Raw genomic sequence first — 22,066 nt, forward strand, 5'->3', positions numbered from 1 at the left:
CTCCTTTATGTGTCTGTGCACAGAGCGTAAACTGCAGCTCCTATATCCATATATATCCGTTTTATCCTGTACAGATATTTTTCAGCAGGGGTGAGAGTGAAGAAATAAAATGCCCAGCCAGTCAAGTGCAGCCAGTGCAATATTGGAAGAGGACAATTTAGTGCAGGCATCTTTATTGGTTAGCTATTTATGGCACTGCTTCTCCAGGAGCACCACGGATACTAAAATACAGAAAAAAAATCATGGACCATTTTCACAGGGCAAACTAAGTATTTGGAGGCTATTCCTAGATGTACACAGACTTTTGGTCCATTTGGATCAGCCCCTGGGATCACCAAACGTGACTGGACCCCATCACTGCAGCATTTGTGTAAGTAATTAGTAGACTTGAGTCATTATGTCAATTAACACCCATTTACCATGCTGGAATGGTAGGAACTGTTCAAATTGGTAGAGACACCAGCTTGTAAATATTAAAAAGACTTGCTACAATAGCAGGGGGGTTCTATGGTAGCTTTCTGCATCATCCTGAGAGGGGAAGAAAAAGGCTGCTTTGACACACACCGCGGAGGTTATTCTGTACACAGCTAATTCCACGTTTTGGCATGTTTACTATAAGATACAAAGCAACAAGAACCTGCTGCTCCTTGCCATAACTTTTCCATAGAGCCGAACTGCGGGAATCTGCCACGCCCTAAGGATGACTTGTCACAGAATCACACAGAATCACAAAATGTCAGGGTTTGGAAGGGACCTCAAAAGATCATCTAGTCCAGCCCCCCTGCCAGAGCAGGATCACCTACAATAGATCGTACAAGAACGGATCCGGGTGGGTTTTGAATGTCTCCAAAGGAGGAGACTCCACAACCTCCCTGGGCAGCCTGTGCCAGTGCTCTGTCACCCTCACAGTGAACAAGTTTTTCCTAATGTTTTTGTGGAACCTCCTATGTTCCAGCTTGTACCCATTGCCCATTGTCCTGTCATTGGATGTCGCTGAAAAGAGCCTGGCTCCATCCTCATGCTTTTTTCCTCATAAAACCTAGCTGGTGAGGTAGCAGGGAGCTGAACTATGTATTGCTGTGCCACAGCCTAGGTAAATTCAGGTGGGGTCCTAGGCTGCGCTCATATCATATAGGCATGTGCCAGCAGCGTGATTGTTTAAGGCCTGGTCTTTGCTTGGAAATTCACATTTGTCTGGCAAAATGAATCTAGTTACGCTGCTCTGGCTTTTGACTTGCAGGTAAATCTTAACTTGCACTCTGGGTGCTACTGTTGTAGTGATAAGCAAAGGGCTTAATAATGTTTGAAAGGAGAGTATTCAAAAATGTGCTTTGTTTTGTATTAAATACTTTGTAATGCTTTTATTTTGGGGGAGCGTGAATTAGGTGTAAAACCTATTCTGTGAAGACTCAGTTATTTGTGTTCTTTGGTAGAAAGGCTATAATTTCAATTTTTGCTGATGATTATCAAAAATAAAAAAAAGGCATGCTCAATCAAAAAGCTTTTATGTGCTTTGGAGCTGAGGAATGTGAGTCTCTGTTATTGAGCTGAACCTTATTCTACCTCCTCCAGCTTTGGAGATGACACTGATAGCAGTGCTGTTTCCACTCTGTTCTGGGGCAGATGCTTGTCAACTAGACAAAACTCTTGGTCTTGAGATGTCTCTGTCTGGCCCTCATGCAGCCTGAATGGGGCTCACCCCACGCTCAGATCTAATCAGCATCCCTTTCTGGCTAGTCTGGACTCAGGAGAGAGAGCATATATATATGATATATGGCCACAGATTTACTTGCGCGTCTGATTTATTTGGGAGGGAGAGGAGAACTAGAAGGAGGTGTCAGACAACCTAAGCTTGTTTGCAAGGTTTTTATGATGGTTCAAGGGGAATTTTGCCTAAATAAGAAGTTAATGGGATCTTGGAGGTTTGCCTTTGGTTTTGTATTTACTGTGATCCTGGGAACTTGGTGTGTGGAGGTTATGTGTTAGCAGCCATCACTGTGTTATGTTGCCTGTTGATTTGATTTCTTGTTGTGAATGCTTCACTTTGAAAATATCCTTGTCTTCAGAGATTTGAGCAGCTGTATACAAAAAGCTAAATTATAAGGGATCGGTATAGACTTCCCAGCTTTCTACCTCGCTATATGTCCACAACAGACAAACCATCAGTCTTCTGAAACTCAGATACTATGAAAGATGCAAGGAGCTTGATAGTTGTCTAAAAGTCATTTTCCATTGCAGGCTTAATTGTGACAAGCATGGTCCATGCTACTTTCTGGACTGTCTCCAGAAGTATTTCAAGAACTGATTCTTTGATTTATGAGTTCTATTTATGGATTTATGGATCGTGTGGCTATTGTCAACTCTTGCAGGAGAAGGAGTTTCCCCTGCTAAAATAAGTATCGTGCATCTTCCCAGAGCCTTGCTCTTGAGCACTAGCTCGTTCTGGTGCAGTGATGCTTGCAGTGTTTTGTCTCTCTTTGATTGATTGAATGCTTTGAACTTCTCCTTGAACTTCTACCAGAGAGGGAACACTATCTGGTCCCCTCACTACCTGTGCCCTTATTTGTGTGTATTTAATGTGACAGCAGTAGCGAGGTAGAGACCTGTGGAAGAAAATGATGTCTGATAGCAAAGAGGTAGTAGAAATTATGATCTTCAGGTTATAGAGCTGAAAATCACCCAATGCCAACTGTCTTTACAATGTTGCTGCAAACTCTTGTTGCTTGCTTCCTGCAGGGCCAGGACAGTGATATTGGAATGACATCTCTCTGGGGCAGATGTGGATGTGTTTTGTCCCCTTGCTGTCAGAGGAGTGACACCTCCCAGGTGATGAGCAGTGACTCAGGACTGTGCTGCAAGCCCTCCTGTATTCGCAGTCCTGAGGGCAGGACTCATGATGAAGGGTGGCTCTTGTCACAGCTAGCCCTGCTGAGATCAATGCTGCTACTCGGAGGAGGGGTAGGGGCTGTGTCCACTTTTCTCTGGGCAAGTCAGAGCCAGTGATATCTGGAGTGAGTTTAGTAGATATATCCAAGGGAAAATTTGCATCTTGTATAAGGAGCCTTGCTGAGGTAGAGCTACAGAGTGAGTTTTAACTCTTCCATCCTCAGTCATCTAAATGTCAAAACTGTTACCTCAATGTTTTATTAACAGCAGTTTTAAAATTTAATAGTTTCGTTCTGTGTTGTAAAGGACTTTTACACCAGTTCCCAAGCGTGTTTGTAGGAGGTGGCAGTAGCAGTGCTTCACTTTGTTTTTCAGGTTGATTTGGGTTAATGTTCTTCATGTTAATGAACACGTATTAAGAACTTATTAGACAGTGTGTCTGTGGGCAAAGTTCCCATTGATCCCTCTGCGGAGTTTTATTTGTGTCAAAGAATTGTCAGATCAGGTAATTGTTGTGTCATTTTAGAAAATGATTGTGACCTCCACTTAATGTTAAAATGTGTAAACAAGTGAAGAAAAGTATTCCCAGTTTCTGAGATTTTAATCTAAAACCCATAGCCTGAGTTTGGAGGTCCTAACACATAAACAGAGTTTACCTTGGCCAAGGTTGGTTTTGAAATAATATATAATTAGTTTGAGGAATAATAGTAAAACTACCCTCTGCTTAAAACTAAGTTAAAGATTTAAGAAGGACTGGTGAGAGACTGGAGTGTGTTGTGGAATGGCTAGCCATAAAACCCATCATGGCATTACAGAAGGTAGACAGATAGTGTTAATTACAGAAGGTGGTTGCCCCGCAGAGAGGGAGGTTGGTGGTAGCAGTGATTTATTTCAGAGGGCAGTTTAGTCATTGTGCTATTCCTAGACAAGGCTCTGAATTTTAGTGATACTTAGACTCTTAAGTCATTTTTGAAGCTGTATTTAGGTGCTTGAGTCATGTAGATGTTTCTGAAATTACTCCTGACTTTCTGTCAGCCGTTTCTATGTGGCTGATCTTGGAAGACACAGCACCTACTGCCTGCTGTACAGCTAAGTAGGAGCTGGAAGCTGGAAGTGTCAAGAGGTTGGTGGATACCTGCCAGCAACTGCACTATGAAAAAGGATGATCTGATGTGCCCGGGGTGTTTCTGGAGATGCTGTGCTTGGTCTCTGTGTGCACCTCGAGTCAGAGGCACCTGGAACACGTCAGCTTTACTGTGGTGTGCACACATCTACCTTGCAGCCCAGAGATCTTAGGCTTGCTGCTCTTCACAGTCACGCTGCATGTGTCCAGGGGTTTCTCAACACCCTGAAGCCTGAAATCTGGTAAAATACTGTGTGAAGCAGGAGGGAAGACAAAATGGGGGTTTCAAACTGAACCCAAGTTGTACATGCTGGGTCACTCGGTCCTCCCTGTGACCCTGAGCAGTGCAGGCAGTCAGGCGTTTTCACAAGATTCCCAGGCTGGGCCTAGGGCTGGGGCTGGCTAATAGCCCTCACTGGTGCTGGCACCCCTCTGGGCCTGGGGGGCTCGGTTGGGCACCAGGGCTAGGGTAGGCAGGCATGTGTGTAGGCACTGGAGAGAGGAGATAAGTAGGCTAATGTGGGAGCATCTCGCTCTTCTGAATTAGTCCAGGTAGCATGAAGAAATGTATTGTTTCTTCATATCAAGGGTGTCAGATATGGATTTGTGATCCTGATGCTGCATAATCAATTCTCTCCCCTCTGCTGCGCTTTGTCAGGAGCGGTTTTGTTCATTTGCAGTCCTTGTTCATGCTTTCCTTCCTGATTTGCTTGTCTTCATAGATTTTTATCTGAAAGTTGAAAACGTTTTTTGTTGATATCAGGAAGATTGCACCCGCTTTTGGAAAGAGGCAAACAACACAACATGATGATAAAATAGCCGTTCAAGATGCATTTGCTAATGCTGATAAAATTAAAATGTTGCCTGGAATATTAACAGTGCAGGGGAGAGGAAAGGGATTTCCTCAAGTATTCTGGGGCCAGTTCACCTCTTCAAACTGCTGCCACATGAAGGTTAGGTGTCTACCAGGCATTCTCTTGAGATCATGGAGAGAGATTGAAAGGGACAAAATCTCTGCTGGAGATGTGTGTCTTAAATAGATCTTTTGGGTTAGAACAGGGTGTGACAGAAATGACAGTCCCCTGGAAGCGATTGCCTCTTTCCTCTGGCTACAAAAGGAGCCTAAGTGACTTCATTTGACTGACTGCCCAAGCTTGGGATAGTTACAGCAGGGGAAATGAATCCCAGCCCTCCTGATTTGGCAGTACAAACCTCAATGAAGGTTAGTGCGAGTTAAGGCTCTTGAACCTTCCAAATGCTGTAGATAATGCTGCTATTAAGTTTGATGTTTCCTGTGAGATGCTTGGCTGTGTCTGGACTCACAAACGTGATTTGTCAGCTAAGCCTGAGACCAAATTCTTCCAGAGGTCTGTTATAAAGGAAGGAGAATAGAGTGATCCATGACTACGTGAAGGGTTCAGAATCCGATTTCAAGTGGTAAAAGCCCTACAGCAAGGTATTCCATAAGTAATAGAAGACATTATTGGACAGTGATATGGCAAATCTACGTGATACATCGGTAATCTCTCTTTTTTTTTTTGTACAGTATTTTAGGTTAGAGATTACTTCCTTTTCAGGGGGTATTTGAAAAGATATCAGTTTCTTAGGGATGCAGAGGGAATATTGGGTATTTGCATTTTTGCTTTATTTTCTGGGTTCATGAGCACAGTGTTTTCTAACTGTGGTGATTTTGTAGGTTTCTGTGGCCATTTGAAATCAGGATTGTTGATGTAGAATGTGATCATCCAGATCACAATGGAAAAGCTAGTGAATAATGGCCTTTGGCGCTTTGCCAAGCACAAGTCCTCTGGTCTAATTCTGGGCTGACATCTTTGCCTTCTAGCATGGAGGCCCTGTGCCTCAGAAGCTTAGGGGAGCCCTAGGACCCTTCTGGAGACTTTGCAGCCTGTTAGAAGGGGGTGGCTGAGGGGATGGTTTGTCCACCAAAGTACACTATAATGCATAACTATTATGTCCTACAAATGGACTTTGTTTGGAGATTCCTCACTGTCCTTAAATGGTGTTTCCTGTGGTTCCTTGACTTGTCTTATCCCCTGGGTGGTATACTTTTAGGGGTACTTTTAGGTTTGGTTTCTTGTGCTGAGTCAAAGTGCTATGTGCTAGTGAACAAGAGGCATCATTAGGTGAGTGGCAGCTAAGCACTCACTGCTCCTCTTGCATGTGTTGCAGGTCAGGAGTGGGCTATTATATATACACACTTTTCCTCTGAGTTACTTTTTTAGCAATTGATCTTCATCTGCTGGGCATGTAAATGCTGCAGTTTGTTAGAGTCCCTGCTAAATACCTTCTTCAAAGTGACAGACAACCCATGCATCTCTACCAGTACTCTTCAGTGGTGAGATACTGAAGTGCATTTGGGTAAATGTTGCATCTTCCTTTTCTCTCATGCTTCCCTCCCTCCTCTCTGTTTTGTTTGTTTCAGGTTCTTGGCCTTTTTTTGGATCTACACAGTGGAAGTTGCATCTTGTGTATGGCGTGGTTAAGCTTGCAGCCTGTCACCTCAGCCTTCCTCCATTTTGGGCTGGTTACTTTTGTGCTGTTTTTGCATGGTTTGCAGGTGGATGCTGGCCTGACGGGAGATTCAACCAGTTCAGTACAAAACAGCTCATGTTCAGGATCTTTTGACTGCAAGGAAGGTGTTATCCTGCCAATATGGTACCCAGAAAACCCATCTCTTGGGGACAAAATTGCCCGTGTAATTGTATACTTTGTAGCACTTATCTACATGTTCCTTGGAGTCTCCATCATTGCAGATCGTTTCATGGCATCTATAGAGGTCATTACATCACAAGAGAAAGAAATCACAATTAAGAAACCCAATGGAGAGACCACAACGACCACCATTCGCATTTGGAATGAAACTGTTTCCAACTTGACCCTTATGGCTCTGGGCTCTTCTGCTCCTGAGATCCTTCTGTCTCTGATAGAAGTGTGTGGGCATGGATTCGTGGCTGGAGACCTGGGACCTTCTACAATTGTTGGCAGTGCTGCTTTCAATATGTTTATCATCATTGCCATCTGCGTCTATGTGATCCCTGATGGGGAAACCAGAAAGATAAAACACCTGAGGGTTTTCTTTGTCACAGCTGCTTGGAGCATCTTTGCTTACATCTGGTTGTACATGATCCTTGCTGTCTTCTCACCAGGTGTGGTTCAGGTCTGGGAAGGTCTGCTCACACTGTTTTTCTTTCCACTTTGCGTCCTTCTGGCTTGGATAGCAGATAGACGTCTGCTTTTCTATAAGTATATGCACAAAAAGTACCGTACCGACAAGCACAGGGGCATTATCATAGAATCAGAAGGTGATCACCCAAAGGGAATTGAAATGGATGGCAAGATGATGAACTCTCACTTTCTGGACGGAAACTTAGTGACTATGGAGGGGAAGGAGGTAGATGAATCTCGCAAAGAGATGATCCGGATCCTTAAGGACCTGAAGCAAAAGCACCCAGAAAAGGACTTGGACCAACTGGTAGAAATGGCTAACTACTATGCCTTGTCTCATCAGCAAAAGAGCAGAGCCTTTTATCGCATTCAGGCTACCAGAATGATGACGGGAGCTGGTAATATTCTGAAGAAGCACGCAGCTGAGCAAGCCAAGAGGAGCACCAGCTTGCATGAGGTGCGGCCAGATGAACCTGAGGAATTCATCTCCAAAATATATTTTGACCCGTGCTCCTACCAGTGTCTTGAGAACTGTGGTGCTGTTCTCCTGACAGTGGTGCGGAAAGGAGGTGACATGTCCAAGACCATCTATGTGGACTATAAAACAGAAGATGGCTCTGCCAATGCTGGTGCTGACTACGAGTTCACAGAGGGGACTGTTGTCTTGAAATCAGGGGAGACACAAAAGGAGTTCTCAGTGGGAATTATTGATGATGACATCTTTGAGGAAGATGAGCATTTCTTTGTGCGGCTCAGTAACCTCCGTGTGGTGGAGAGTGAGGAACCTCCAGAGCTCAGTAACTCTCCATACCCAAAGGCCATATTGGCTTCTCCTTGTGTGGCCACGGTGACTATACTGGATGATGACCATGCTGGCATCTTCACATTTGAGTGTGATGTTATACATGTCAGTGAGAGCATTGGCGTGATGGAAGTCAAAGTCCTAAGGACATCAGGTGCTCGGGGTACAGTCATAGTGCCATTTAGGACAGTAGAAGGGACAGCGAAAGGAGGTGGAGAAGACTTTGAAGACACTTACGGGGAGTTGGAATTCAAGAATGATGAAACTGTGTAAGTACCCCATTTGTTTCTGTTCCTGCGTCTAGTTTCAGTGTTTAACCCCACATTTTGCGTCCATTACAGGTGAATGCTGACAAGGGACAGGCTCCTTTCTTCAGCTTTCCATCAGTTTCCCTACTTACCTCTTTCAGGCAAGAACCGACAGCAGGATTTAAGAGCTCAAAGCTCTTGTCCCTTCCCTCTTGGAAATGATAAAGTGAGGCTTAGAAATATTGTGGGGGAACAGGAGGACAGGAGGAAAATTTATAATTCTCTGAGGTCCTGTACAAAATCTGAGGGTTAATGGAGACTTAATGTAGAGACAAAAGAAAAAGGGTGAACTTTTTTACCTGGCTAGGCAAATACGGGAAAGCCTCTTCTTGAACACCAAACACAGAGTGCACCGGAGTTTATCCCGATCCCTAGATGGAAAGTTAACAACAGTTGTTCCCAGGCAATCAAGAGCTGCTCAGTAGACATGAGGTTTTATTTCCACAGGAGCAACACATCCTACCTGTGTCCCTAGGCTGCTGTGCAGCTTGCAGGTCCATGTGGCAGCTAATTCACAGCACAGGCACAGCTGCAAGCTGTTGTACTGGACTCGTGAAATTCTTCCAGCCTTTACGTCCCTGTGGTCTACCCATATTCCCCATGTCACCTTCTCTGTGATCTCCATATGTCTTTTTTTTTTACTACCTGTGGTTTTTCCCCTTGTAAAATACCACAGCAATTGGCAATAATGGTCTAAAAGCACTGCAGCTCGAAGCCTGTCCATGTGGCTTCATGACCCAGTGTTTTCATACAGAAAAAAGAAGAGAAGCAGAACAGTCTGCACCATCCTGTTAATTCAGCTCTTTTATTACGTAAAAAGTAGCTGATACGAAGCTAGGAAGTAATAAAGACCAGAGAGGCGATAATGTCTAATTGCTTTAAGTACCTGCTGTTAACATTAGTGAGGAATGAGAAAAATCCTTTAGTGGAGTAAGGAGAGGGAGAGGGTTGTGAGCCTGGTGCTAAAACTCCCTAGTGTTAAGAGCCTAGGTTCCTCTTGTTAACACCTAATCACTTGAGCTGTCAAAGGCAGAACTGCACAGACATGCAGCTGGCATCAGAGAAAAGAAATCTTTGTACAAAGCCTCCCAATACAGTACCCAAAAAGATGTTGATGTATTAAATGCTATGAAGTAGTGATGCCCTAATTCAGTAGCACCTTCTGCCTTAGCCCACTAAACCATTTAATCCAGCTAATATCCACAGTCCTGATTCTTGATTATAAGTACATGTTCTTCCTATTAAAGGAAGAGAAGCTCCTGGCTGGCTGGCTACAGCCACTGTCAGAGATGGAAGAGGATCAGCTGTCCTCATCTGGCCTTTTCAAGAAGATGGGCCGCGCAAGTTAGTCTCCTTAATTGAGCTGCAAGCTGGTATCTCTAGAGAAAGTGAAGAAGAATGTCAGATGTGTGGCTACAGTCTTCTGTGAGTAGACTACCTAATATGTAATGGGTATTACCTTGGTTCAGCCAGGTCTTAAAAAAAAGAGACTTTTGTTTTGTGAAGAAGACCCATCAGTGAAAGGCCAGCAGGTTGTGGGTAACCAAGAACAAGCCCATGAGCCATCTTTCTCCCAGCTGTATTCCCTTTCTTTCATCTTCTGGCTGATGGAAGACTTAGCTTTGTCTTTGAAAAGCATGACAGAAGATCAGAGCATACCCACATAGTCACTTCACTTGGCTTCAAAAAAAAATTTGTAATGAAAATGAAGGTGATCCAGAAAACAAGTATGCCTAGGCTGCTTAGTGCTGTGGTTTGTGACCCAGAGGAAATGCCCTAGAGCACCCACAAGACATTTGTGATGTACTTAAAACTGTGGCCACACCTAATGCATTAATGTGACTTTCACTTCTGCATCAGAAGACTGCTGGGAACAGAGACTTCTAACCACAGTGGCCATGGAGACCATGTGGCTAACAGAAATTAATTTCTTTTGAAGCTAGAATTAGTGTAGCTGGCTCAACAGAGCACTTAATCAAACTAATAAGCCTAACAAGGAGGCAGATGATGCCAGCCAGCAAGCTGCCTTTAGTCACTCCCAGCTTTCCCTTTATATTTCCAGGTCTTACGGGAATTAAGTTTTGGGCTGGAAACGTGTGAAGGTAGTTTTCAGTAATCAGCCTTTGGCCTTTAAAATCAGTGAACGGAGGTCACTCACTGTAGTTTGCCAGCATTTCCCTGAGGTGCAGGTGGGAGCAGCTGCAGAAACCTGGCTGCAGTGATGGATGAGTTTAATCTTTTCTTTTTGGTTCTTTTTTTTTTTTGCTTTCTAAATCTGAATGCATAAGGGTAATTTTCAGCAAATATTTAGGCTGTAAACAAATTTCAGGTAATTCAGGTCTGAATTTGGACTTCAGACCTGTAATGTGACTATTCTGACAAACCCTGTCTAGTTTTGGACAGCCCAGTTTGGGAAGATGGGTGGCTAGGGTGTCTGGGACAGTTTTGCTGGACCAGAGAGTTGTGGTATTGTTTGGTATAAGGCTGTATGAAGACACTGGGTCACCAAAAAGCCAGGGGGTTACCTGACTGAATATTTGAGGCCCTGTCTCTCAAATGTCTTACCACTGAAAGGGATCCATCACGAGGTACTGTCACTTCATGTGGAACCAAGGGCCCACAACAGAGGGCAAAGTAAGAAGGCTAAGATGATCAGTAGACAACGCTAGGGATAGCGTGTCAGAAAATGGGCAGAAGTGCTTCCCCACAACAGCCTACTAGTTAGGCTTTCACTTGGGAAAGGTGAAACGTGGGCTCTAGTTTCTATGCTGGTGTAGGAGCTGTTCATGAATGGAGTCCTGCCTCACTGCTTTAACCTTGTCATTCTCCTCATGGAGTGACTTGGAAAAGTTTGTTGTTGTTGTTTTTAATTTGTGGAGGAAGGAGATGAAGTAATAGCATCTTGCAAACACATACGGTGGTGCTGTTTTGCTGTGGCTATGCACGAGTGCTAAGGATTCCCAGAACTGCAGTCAAAAAGAAGCACTGATCAGTGTAAACTGGGGGAGAGTCAAAGCTCCAGTTCATGCTCTCAGCTCATTCGCTGGGATGGGAATTAAAAAAACCCCAAACTTCAGCTTGTATGCTGTAGTAAGTAATTTGTAGGTTGGCCTCCTTAAGCGTAGCAAAGGCTAGATTAATGAGGGACCCTGGATTTCACATCATCCCTGAGATTAAACTACACATCATCCTGAGATTAAACTGCAGGAGAGGTGCTGCCATCTACCAAATCCTCAGAGCTAAGGATAAGCACTTTCCCTGAAAACTAAATGGAGAAGGGGTCTTCACAAGATAAAATAAACTAGCTCGGTGTTGTTTTTGAAGAGGCTTTCCCTAAAATATGTGGGACTAGAAAAAGCTGAGTTGATGCAGATGTTACATAATGAGAGGGAAAGGGATCCTGCCACCGGGTCTTGCTTACTGCCTCTGTGATTCTTTCTAGACTAACATGGTCAAAGTTTCCTTACCCACATTTGGGTGGGAGGACAAGAGAAAGCAGGCTGAGATGAGAAGGCTTGAAACAATGCTGTTATTACTGAAATATGGTCTCATGCTGTTTGTGTGTATGTATGGATGTGTTTACGGGTGTTGGATAGCTATATAATCTTGAGTGCTGTCATCTGAGAAAAGAATTGATCAGGTCTCAGATATTTGGTTACACTACTTCTTTTTTTTTTTTTTTGTTATTTCTGAACTCCTGCTCCAGTGAGGGTCAGATATGACTTAAGTAGCTGAAGCAAAATCCTAGTGCTCTTGTTGACGATAAGGAAACTTTCAAAATATCAGGTACAAAACTTGATTTTTTTATATTTTTTTGCAAGATGACTGAACACTATTCTATTAAATGATTTTGTATGGAAGTGAATGTTAGGTTCTTGGAGATATGAAAAATGTAGAAGAATGATTGACCCAGCTGCTTTATCATGTCCAAGCAATAAAGAAATCATTAAGAGCCAGGAGCAAAAAGTGAATTGGGTTTTAAAGGATTTTTTTTTTTGCATAATAAAGGGAACTCCCAGCAAGTTATTAAATTTAATTTGAATTTTCTCTATGTTTCCTATGTTTAAAACTATTCAAATTCATATGGAAGTTTGTCTAGGTCTCACCTTAGAAAGTTTAGGAGATACACAGGTTGCCAGTAGCTGATTGACGTGCCAGCTAGAAAATAAAGTGGCAAGTTCTACTGTGGCCATGCCACGTGCAGCAGTTATACTGACTTAAGGTTTAGACCAAGAAAGAGATTGTTACTTGCCGTTGTTGTTTGTTGCTCAATTACTTGCAGGACCTGATGGCTACTAGAGGTGTACCCACCTGCCCCAAGTCCATAGTTCTCAGAGTATTGCCTGTGGTTCAGGGAGGAACTGTGTGCTAAGGGATGCTGTGGTGTGAAACTGGTATTGAATTGCACGTCTTCTGTTGAAGACTCCGGGGCATCTTCTTATGCAAGGAGGCCTCATGGAGTGTGTGTTTCTGTATGCATGTGAAGGTCAGTGCTGTGCCAGAGGTGATCCTGTCTGGATCAAGCTCAGGTTGGTGCTGTGGTCCCAGGCTGGTGGTTAATAACAGCCCCAGGCAACCACCACAGGCTGCTGCCCTGTCTCCTGTGTGATGTGCCACATGTGCTTGGTGGGAAGGCCAGTCTCCTTTCCTCCCTCTTTTGGATGCAGATGTATCTGGGCCCTAACCGCTGCTCGTGATCCTACTGTGGTGGCTCTTAGCTTCCCCCAGCAGCTTTGGTGAAGCTGATAGTGGAACAAGGTGAGTGGTAGTTTTCTTGTTGAAGGACATCATACTGAGGTTTGGTGTAATTAAGTGTGCTCCCTTTTTGCCATTCAGCGCTCAAGGGAACTGTCAAATTAATTTTTTGATTTGATCACCTACGCAGTCATGGTTGTGGCATTTTGAGGGGAATGTTATTAATGACTCTCGCATGGTATTTTGTCAGTAGGTCTCAGCACTTTGCTAAGGAGATTGAGGGACATTATTCTCATTTTTTGGATGTAGGGGAGAAACAATACAGAGAAAATGACTTCTTTTCCCTCTGGATTACCCAGCAGATGAGAGTCAAATACAGGAATAAAACTGATCTCCCTGAACTGCTCCCCTGTGCTCTATCCAGAAGATCCGTGTACATCAAACTTGTAACTTCCTGTTACTGAGGACAGCAGTGGATTTATGCAGATTCACTGACCTCTTCCCAGCCATTGCCAGTTGCATTGGTACTGGTAGAGGCAATAGCTGCAATATCTCTCTACTCCACCCAGCTGTCAACACTAATTGCAGTTTTGGGTGCTCATTTCCCTAAATTAAATTTTGATCCCATGATACGGAGGTGTGCTGCATTTGCAGACCTTGGTTCATTTGTATCAGCTCTGCTGACTCTAACTAATGACTGAGGTAATAGCAAAATTGTTTTCATAATTTGGTCTGAACTCTTGTTCAACAGCTCTCATACATCATGCACTGATACTAAAGCTCTGGGCTCTGAGAACAGCCTTCCACAAGTTTAGTTAGTGCGACTCCAAGGACCCCAAGAATTTGTTGTGTGAAGTTTTTTTCTCTTGTTAGAGCTGTCTTTAGATTGAATCCCCCAAACTCTTCTCCAGTTTGTTTCCATCAGTGGGTAAGCTCCTTCTGGCTTTCTCTTCTTACACCTTCACATAAATCAGAAGTTTTTGATTTGTATTTTAATCTGGATTAAGGGAAAACAGTAGCAGCTGTTCTCCAGTTAAAAAAACACACGAACAAACAAAAAAACTTCCCCCACCATATTGCCAGTGGTGAAAAGCTGTTGTATTTGCTTCTTGCTGTGAAATTCTCGTCAGTGTTCTTAACAGTACCAGTTTCTAATTTAGCTCAAGTCCTTTACGTGCATGCACACTCTGGATTTCTGCTGTAGTCTTGCTGTGAGGTCTAGGTGGTGTGACTTGCGGGGGATTAATGTAAGGCGTCAGAGGACTGTTTCTGGAGTGTTTGTAAAACCACCCTGCCGAAATGTGAGACTGTGGCACCATCCTTGGAAGAAGAGAAGCCCTGAACTGACCTTTACCTTCCCAGATAGTCCTGTTGGCAGGTGTTAGGGGGACATACTTACCATCTGTCCATGAAGAAGGGCAAATTACATCCTGTCTTGGAGACTGTGACTTCTTGCCACTCAAAGGAGGCATTTGTATGAGTTTATGTGGCATTATTAAACTGTCAGAGGAAGCCTGGACCCCAGCTCAAAAGAGGCATGAGGTAGAGGTTGACTCTCCAGGACTGGTATGTGCTCTGATCTAGTAGAGAAGCCCCTGGAAAGCTCACAGATCCCTTGGAAGGGATGTTCTGGGAGGCATCAGAGTGGGCAGTGATATTCCTAGTTTAGAGCAAACACAGGGAATTTCACTCTGCCAAGTGACACAACCAAGTTTTGGGTTTAAAACCAAACAACAGACCAGAACTGATTCAAGATAATACAAGTCTACTGTGGCTTGGGTGAGCTTTGCCTCCTTTACCAATACTGGTTCATGCATTACTGCATGGAGCGCCTTTGCAAACACATGGCTTAGACATCAGGCCCTTGACACACAGGTTTGCAGAGGCACAGGTCGTATTTGTTTCCTGCTCATGAGAAGGATGAGAAAGTACAGTTTGAATGATGCAGCTTCAGGGGATAATAAGAGATGCTGATGGTGAGGTATTATAGACTGTATCTCACTCCATATCCTGGTTTGTTTTAATTTGACCCACAGTAGGAATGTTACTTACAGCATCAGTGTGATGTGGCTGTGATTTCTAACAGATCAGAGTTCCAGCAAAGTTTCTGAGTTAAATATGGGCTTATCCTTTGCTAAATGAGAGGAGGAGAACAGCAGAGTCTAAAATCTCCCCAGCCAGAGGTCTCCAGCATGTTTTTGTTGTGGCCAAGTAGAAGCAGCTGATCCTGGCTGAATGCAGCAGCTGGTTCAAAGAAGAGGTGATTTGCCTGTCCCTAGCAGTGTGGCTTGTTTCTGATTTACCTCATGTCAGTATAAAAGGTGATAAGACAATTTGCTCTGCTAGCTGATAGAAGCACCAAGGAACAAGTTCATCCTCCATTTAGCTTCAGTGAAAACAGCAGCTTTAAAGCTGGGAGGAATGTGGACTGGTACATATTTACAGCTGTCTTAGCAGATGGGCTGTTGACAGATGAGGCCCCTCAAGTCTCTGCCTGGGTGCCAGCACGTACTGCTGCGAGCATTTTGGCTGCAGCCAAGCCTGGTGTTGAGCAGGCTCTGGTCTTTTGGGTGACTTGTGCTTGGAAGTGCAGCGAGGTGGAAGTCTGAACATCAGATAGGACCAGTTCTCCCTGATAGAGTTTGCAGAACCTATCCTTAGGAGGCTGATGGAGACGTCTGCTCTGAGCAGCCACAGAGCTGGACTGCAGCACCTGGATACCTTCTTCTGGAGACCAGATCCCTGACAACCTCTGCTGTGTCCTGCTGCTCTTCTTCCAGGTGCTGGTGGGAAGTCCTTCTGAGTATTAAAAAGAGGCCAAAAACCTCTTCTACAAAAACTTCTCTACAAAAACCATGGCTCTGATCTGGTCCTTCTGTTCAATGGTGGAAGATCTCCATCTGTCTTTTTAGGTGCTGGGAGGAAAGAGGCCTTTCTTCTCCCATTCATCTCTCCAAACAGAATTTCCAGGAGTGGTTGCTCCCACCTGTGCTGTGGCTGTTGTGCTGAGTGTGTCAAAGATGGTTTGTCTGCTTCTGTGTCTCTTTGGTCCTTCATGTAGAAGTATCTTGTTAAAGTGAAATGAGGTAGGAATTACATTTTGTGCCTCTTTTTTTTTTTCCCCTTTCAGTGATAAGCAAGCCAAATGGGTCCTATCCTCATACAAAAATCCCTACCCAGGCACCGTGCTGTTTTGCTTTTATCCTTTAGAGAAAAAAGTGCAATAAAGCTATCAATATTTAATGTAGAAATTCTGCTCCACTTATATCTGCTTTACCTGTCTTCCCTCCTGGATTGATCTCTCCTTTACCTCTTCTGTTTGAGAATTCTGGCTTATTTTTTGGCTTACTACCACTGTCTTTACCTCCCTTAGTAAAGGCAACTAGACCACAATGCTGTTTAGGAAGAGTGTGCCAGGACCAGTGTATTGACTGTGCAGGTCTAAATAAGCATCTAGTGCTCTGTTTTCTAAGACATCAGAAATGCTTCTTTATTTTGGGGTGGATCGTGGTCAGCTTTGATAACTCACAATAGTTCTTTCTTTCTGTAGTAAAGTCAGGAAGAGAATGTGTGAATTGGCAGTTTTCTCCCAGATGTATCCTGTTAGCTGACACCACTGGAGGTGAGCAGAGCTGTGAATAATGCAAAAGCACAGTGAATGGACTATGTATGAGCAATAACCACTTGTCTAGCAGTTGGACTCCTAGGGTTTCATCAGATGTGTCCTGTAGAGCAGTACCTGAAAGCTGTAGCAGGGTGGAACGCATCGGGTGCTTGGCTTGTGCTGGTGTGCAGGGCTGCAGCATGACGGAAGCATGAGGAGCTGTGAGCTTTGTCTTAGCAGCATCCATGGTGCCTGTCCTATCAGAAGGTCTTAATTTTCTATAATTAGCAAGTTCTTGCCATAACTGTCTTTCTTGCTCTTTTTGTGGCTTGACAAGTGGAGCGGGGCTAGACATAGTCTGTGGGAGTCGGAGCCAATGGCAGCTTCAGTAGGTCATTAGACCTTGTGGTGGGCAGCTGGTGCTGGCTTTCCCTTGAGGTGACTTTAAATATAAAAAACCAAACACACAGGCTCAGGGGCCTGATTATCCCATCCTTTGTATGGTATAGAGCAGCAGAAAAAACCAAAAAGGCATAACAGATGTGACATTTCCTCTGGCTTGACAGTAAGTTGTAGACAGCAGTAGTGGATCAGGAGAGAAGTGTGGGGTGTCTTTCTTGGTGCACAGACCCCAGAGGAAAGGATGAAGAGCAGAGGAATTGTTGCCATTGGTGCTGCGAGAGCATCTGTAAGTGGACAGGTGGGGTTTTTTTCTAGTTCTCTGAGCTTTGTGGGAAGCAGAAAGTCCCACATGTGTTCCTGTGCAGTGCTTTTGGTCAGCCAGGAGTCTGAGGAGGTGAGGTGCCACAGTGCAGGGGTGGTTTAGGGGTGCCAGTCCCCTGCTTGCAGGCGGGCTCTGCTGGGGCAGCAGGAGAGCTGATCTTGCGAGCCTGGTGCTGCAGCTCCCCTGGGAAGATCTGGCTCATGAGGAAAAACTGGATGAGTCCAGTCTGAAACAGAGAGCAAAATCTGAGGGTTGAAATAGGGCACCCAAGTGATGGAAGCATGGACAACCTCAGGGAAGCAAGCTGCCTTGTCCTGGCGTTGCTCCAACTGTCTCTGAGGGATGGGGTAGCCATTCACAGCTCTGGGGCATCTGAAGGCAGGACAAATGGGTGGGCAGGCTGAGGGGGGAACCTTGCCAGCATGTGCTGTAGTGACTGGAGCCCCTGTTTGGCCTGGCCTGGGACTAATCAATGTCCTGCCTTCGGGGACTGCTTCCCAGGGTCTTTTTTAAGGAGGCTGAGACTCTATTGTACATCTAGCCTGGCACATGATGTCCTGTGTGGTGCTCTATCTCCTGGCCCCATGCTGGGAAGGGAGATCAGCAGCCACAAGGGTGGGGGACAGTGACTGCCCGTGGTGAGGGTTTCTCCCTTGGGGTGCAGGGCTGTCCCGGGTGACCGGCAAGGGAGTTTCACAAAGCTGTGAGCTTGAGGAAGAGAGGCCTAAAGGAACAGCTAACTTCTGCTAAGGGTACCTCCCTTCCAATTTTGGGGAGAGATGATTGTTTTAAGTGAATTGCAGCACAAAGTAACAGCCTGCTCCCTGGAGGGTACATCTAATGGTATTAAAGGGTATCTGTATCTTGTTCTGGGCGGCGAGAGCTTCCTCGAACCACTGCCCAGAATACTTGTGAGACACCCTATAATTCAATTAGAAGTACCCTCCAGGGAGCATATAATTATATCATATCTATGAAACGTAATGACAGCCCCCTCATATCACATGGTGAGCAACTCTCTGCTGCTGCCCAGAACCTTTCACCGGTAAGGAACTAATCTGCTTAGTGCAGATTGAACTCGGCGGTGTACAGCACTTACCCAAATGCTTCTGAAGAGAATCCCTGCCAGCGGAATAAACCTGTTAGCAGCATGTGAGCATTGCTGCCCCTGCATCCCTGGACCATTCCATCTGCAACTGCTCACCTCCACCCTCACTATCCTCTTTGAAGCTTCTTGGGAACTGTTCTTTAACCCTTTAAACTTGTTGTTCTGCCCCCTTTCGGATAAACTTGCCATAGCATGCTGAAGGGATTGAGCTCTGTAACAGGCAGTGTCCTACCTTCTTGCTTATACTCTGTAAAATTTTTATACAAGTTGGGATGTTCTGGAGAGAGAAGTAATTGTAATGCTGGTTGAAGTGCAGCTGCCTCCATTCTGAACTGCAGCATCACAGAATCTGAAACGTTTTAAGGCAAGCAGATAGGAACACTGGATGTGACGACCATGTAGGGGACTTCCGCGGATACTGTAATTCCAATTAACTCTCACCAGGGCCATCAGCTGAAATCAATCTTCAGAAAAACGGAGTGGGAGGGCAGGGTGAGGCCTTGGAGTGACTTAGAGTACCTAAAGAAATCATCGCATGGAGGAATTTCCCTCCTCACAGTAGAAGTCTGCTGGGAAACAATGTTAGCTGCCTTGTGATCGATGGGTGTCCCTGGTCCACACAGGTGTGATGATGCACTGCTGAGCTGTGCTGCTCCCAGCCCTGCTGTAGTTTGGCAGCTCCAGACAGGTCTCCCAGAAAGTTCATCCACCCACACAAATAAACCCTCCTACCCGTCACAAGATTTTAGTTGCTGTGAGTGCTGTTGCGCTGCTGGCTGTCAGCCCCAAAGTGTCTTTTTTTCCATCAAATCCTGAAGCTCTGAGTGATCTGGACACCTCTGGAATATGAGATGGAAGCAGGGAAGGGAGCTTGGAGAGATGACAGAGGCAGCAGACAAGCAAGACTTGCTCCTGTTAGAAAGTGGGAGACCTTTGTGCTGACCTTGAAGGCAATGGATCTGAATCCCAATGCGTGTCCTTGACTGGCATTTCAGGGGTGGATCGACAAAGGTGGACCAGAGGTGTGTTTGGATAACGTTGGTCTCTCCTTGGGGACAATTATGCAGGGCCCTGGTGAGACTATGTCCAGGAGGATCTTTAGCTGTGAGTTGCCAAGTAACCTGGAGAAAGGCAGATACAGAGCAACATGTTTGGAATGAGAAAAGGAAAGGGATGAGAGTTCCTTGCTGAGAACCACAGGGCTTGAGAACCCTGTGGGGCTAGGAGTTGGTTTCCTGCTACAATGCCAGTACTTCAGCCAGGGGTTTCTCAGGGGGAATGCCTTGAAGGTGGATTGAAATTTATCTCCTAGTTCCTCCTCCACTAACTAGTTATGAGCCACTTGATCTTTTTTCCAGGCAGCACTGCCTCTGTGTGTGACTTGGAGTGAAACAGCATTCTTCCCCATGTGCATCTTCTTCCCTCTTGGTATCTAAGCATCTGTAATGACAATCCCCAACTCCAAATGTTGCAGCAAAACCAAGGGATTTAGCATAAATGAAAACATTGAACCATTGTGTAAATCTTGGAGGCTCTTGAATACCATATCCTTGCCTAGCATGGGAGAGAGACTTTGCCAAACAGTTGTGGCAGGCGTGTCCCTGGCTGTGTCAGGGCTGTGTTTTCACCACAGCTTTGGAGTAGCTTTCACTACTCACCTGCATTTACACAAGGAACTCATAGAGCAACACCTTGCTTTTCTGTTCCTGGGGAAAGTCCTTTTACCAGCTGGACTGGTGCTTTTTCTATAACAAGGTAGCCTGCCCGAGGTTATTTGACCTCCTGTATGTAGACGGAGCATAAAGCGTGCCTCAGGAATATTAAGGTCGTATTATTTGGTTATCTCAGGCAGTTTCTCACAACAATTAAAGATATCTTGCATTTTTATTTCTCCTTTCATGTGGAGTGATCCCAAATTGCTCAATGAGTTGGGCAGGAGGATCGTTCTATGTACCCAAGCAAAAGCAAGCGCCTGTAGGCACGCTGTGTTTGGCAGCCTGTAGTCCTGTGAGATTCTGTAGGGCAGGGGATGATCAGGGCGAGGGGATGCCTGTGCTGGGCAGATTTGGGGCTGGCACGATTAGCGGCAGCGTGCCCATCCCATGAGGAGGGTTGTGCCACTCTTGGGGAGCGTGCAGTGAGCAAGGTGTGAGTTCCTGGGCGCTGAGGACCTTTCAGTGCTGGAAAGTTTGTGTGGTGCCCAGCTGAAAACGCGGGCTGTGGAGAGCAGGGTGGCTGGCATGGCTAGGTTGCAGGGACTCAAAATGGATGCTTTTCTTCAGCAAGAGCACAGAAATCACAGCCTGCCATCCTGCACGGCCACCAAGCAGCACCAGATGCTGGGGACAAAGCTTCCCTGGGGTGGCATGTCCAGGGTCATCTCTGAGATGCTTCAGTCGCTGTGCCCAGGTGGGGCACATCGATCCTCTTTGGGAACAGAGGTAGGTTGGTGGGGTTTATGTCATGCCATGGCACTGCTGCCCCTGCCACCTCAGGCTCCTGCAGCCTTCTCTGAGGAGCCTGCTTGGAACTGAATGTCAGCTATTGCTGCAAGGCTCCTGCAGGGATGTGGTGTCTCACCAGAGCCCTGCCATTTAAAGCATCGACCTCTTTCTAACCCCTTAGCAGCTGTGGAAATACTGATCTGTTTTTACCTGTTTGCAACAACGTCGTCCGCTCTCTCGCTGTCACGTGTACACCACATACGTTGTGGCGTCACTTGTCTCCTCTGCTCGTGCTGCTTGTACTGTCCCCAATGAGGACCTGATTCCAGACCCTGGTGAGTACCTCTGTGAATCGTGGAGACTGAAGACCCATCAACAAAGGCAGCAAGATCTTGCTCACAGCATTGCTTGTTAGCTGACATTAGGGTGCGTGACGTGGGTATGTGCCCATCTCAATTTACGCAGTAAGCCCTTTTTCACCCAAGCCTCTCTCCAGAGACCATTAGGGTCCCTTAGCAACTTTAAATTGCTTTTAGCCTTAACTAGCCTGATAAACTACAATGAAAAGCTTTTTTACAGTGAAGGACAACCAACTTGGAGTGGATATATGTTAGACTGTGCTATTTCTAGGTGCAGGAAGGTGACTGGGAACAATCAGCATGAGTTTACCGTAGCAGATCACGCCTGACTAACCCAATTGCTTTCTGTGATGGGATGCCCAAACTGGTGGCCATGGAGAGAGCAATGGGTGTCATTTAGCTTGGCTTTTGGGTTTTGATGCATTCTCCCATAGCATCATTATAGCCAGGGTGGGGAGATACAGCCTTGATAGGTGCCTACAAGATGGATTAAAAAGCTATCTGGTCTGTCAGGCTGAAAAAGTAGTGGTCAGTGCTTTGAGATTTAACAGGTAGCCAGTTCCTGCTCACAACCTTGACGAGTCGACATAAGCCCTGAACAGCTGAGCACCTTTGTCCATGCCAGCGATGATGAGGTGACATGCAGCCCTGCCTGTAAGGGATACTGTGGTCCCAGGGGAAGGTGTTATGCTGGAGTATGGTTTGCTTGCCAGAGAGGCCTCAATGTGCAGCAGAAGAGGGCTAATGGGGGCCTTGGGAAGCTGGACAAGAGCAATGTGTCTGGTGCCTGGGATGGAGCCAGCGGCTGGCCTAGTGTGGGCGGGGAG

General features: G+C 45.5%; 1 protein-coding gene across 7 annotated transcripts in view; it reads left to right on the forward strand.

Moving 5' to 3' along the window:
• The first annotated feature begins 6,487 nt into the window (after positions 1-6,487).
• The window catches only part of SLC8A3 (solute carrier family 8 (sodium/calcium exchanger), member 3), an 86,051-nt gene continuing 70,472 nt past the window's right edge, over positions 6,488-22,066 (forward strand). For all 7 annotated transcript variants that reach the window (XM_009869941.1, XM_009869943.1, XM_009869938.1 and 4 more), the window contains exon 1: positions 6,488-8,266. In XM_009869941.1, coding sequence (XP_009868243.1) covers positions 6,501-8,266 — 1,766 coding nt within the window. In that variant the 5' untranslated portion in view covers positions 6,488-6,500. The remainder of the gene's footprint in view (positions 8,267-22,066) is intronic.

This window comes from Apaloderma vittatum, unplaced genomic scaffold (assembly GCF_000703405.1).
Source record: "Apaloderma vittatum isolate BGI_N311 unplaced genomic scaffold, ASM70340v1 scaffold6235, whole genome shotgun sequence".
NCBI classification, from domain to species: Eukaryota; Metazoa; Chordata; class Aves; order Trogoniformes; family Trogonidae; genus Apaloderma; species Apaloderma vittatum.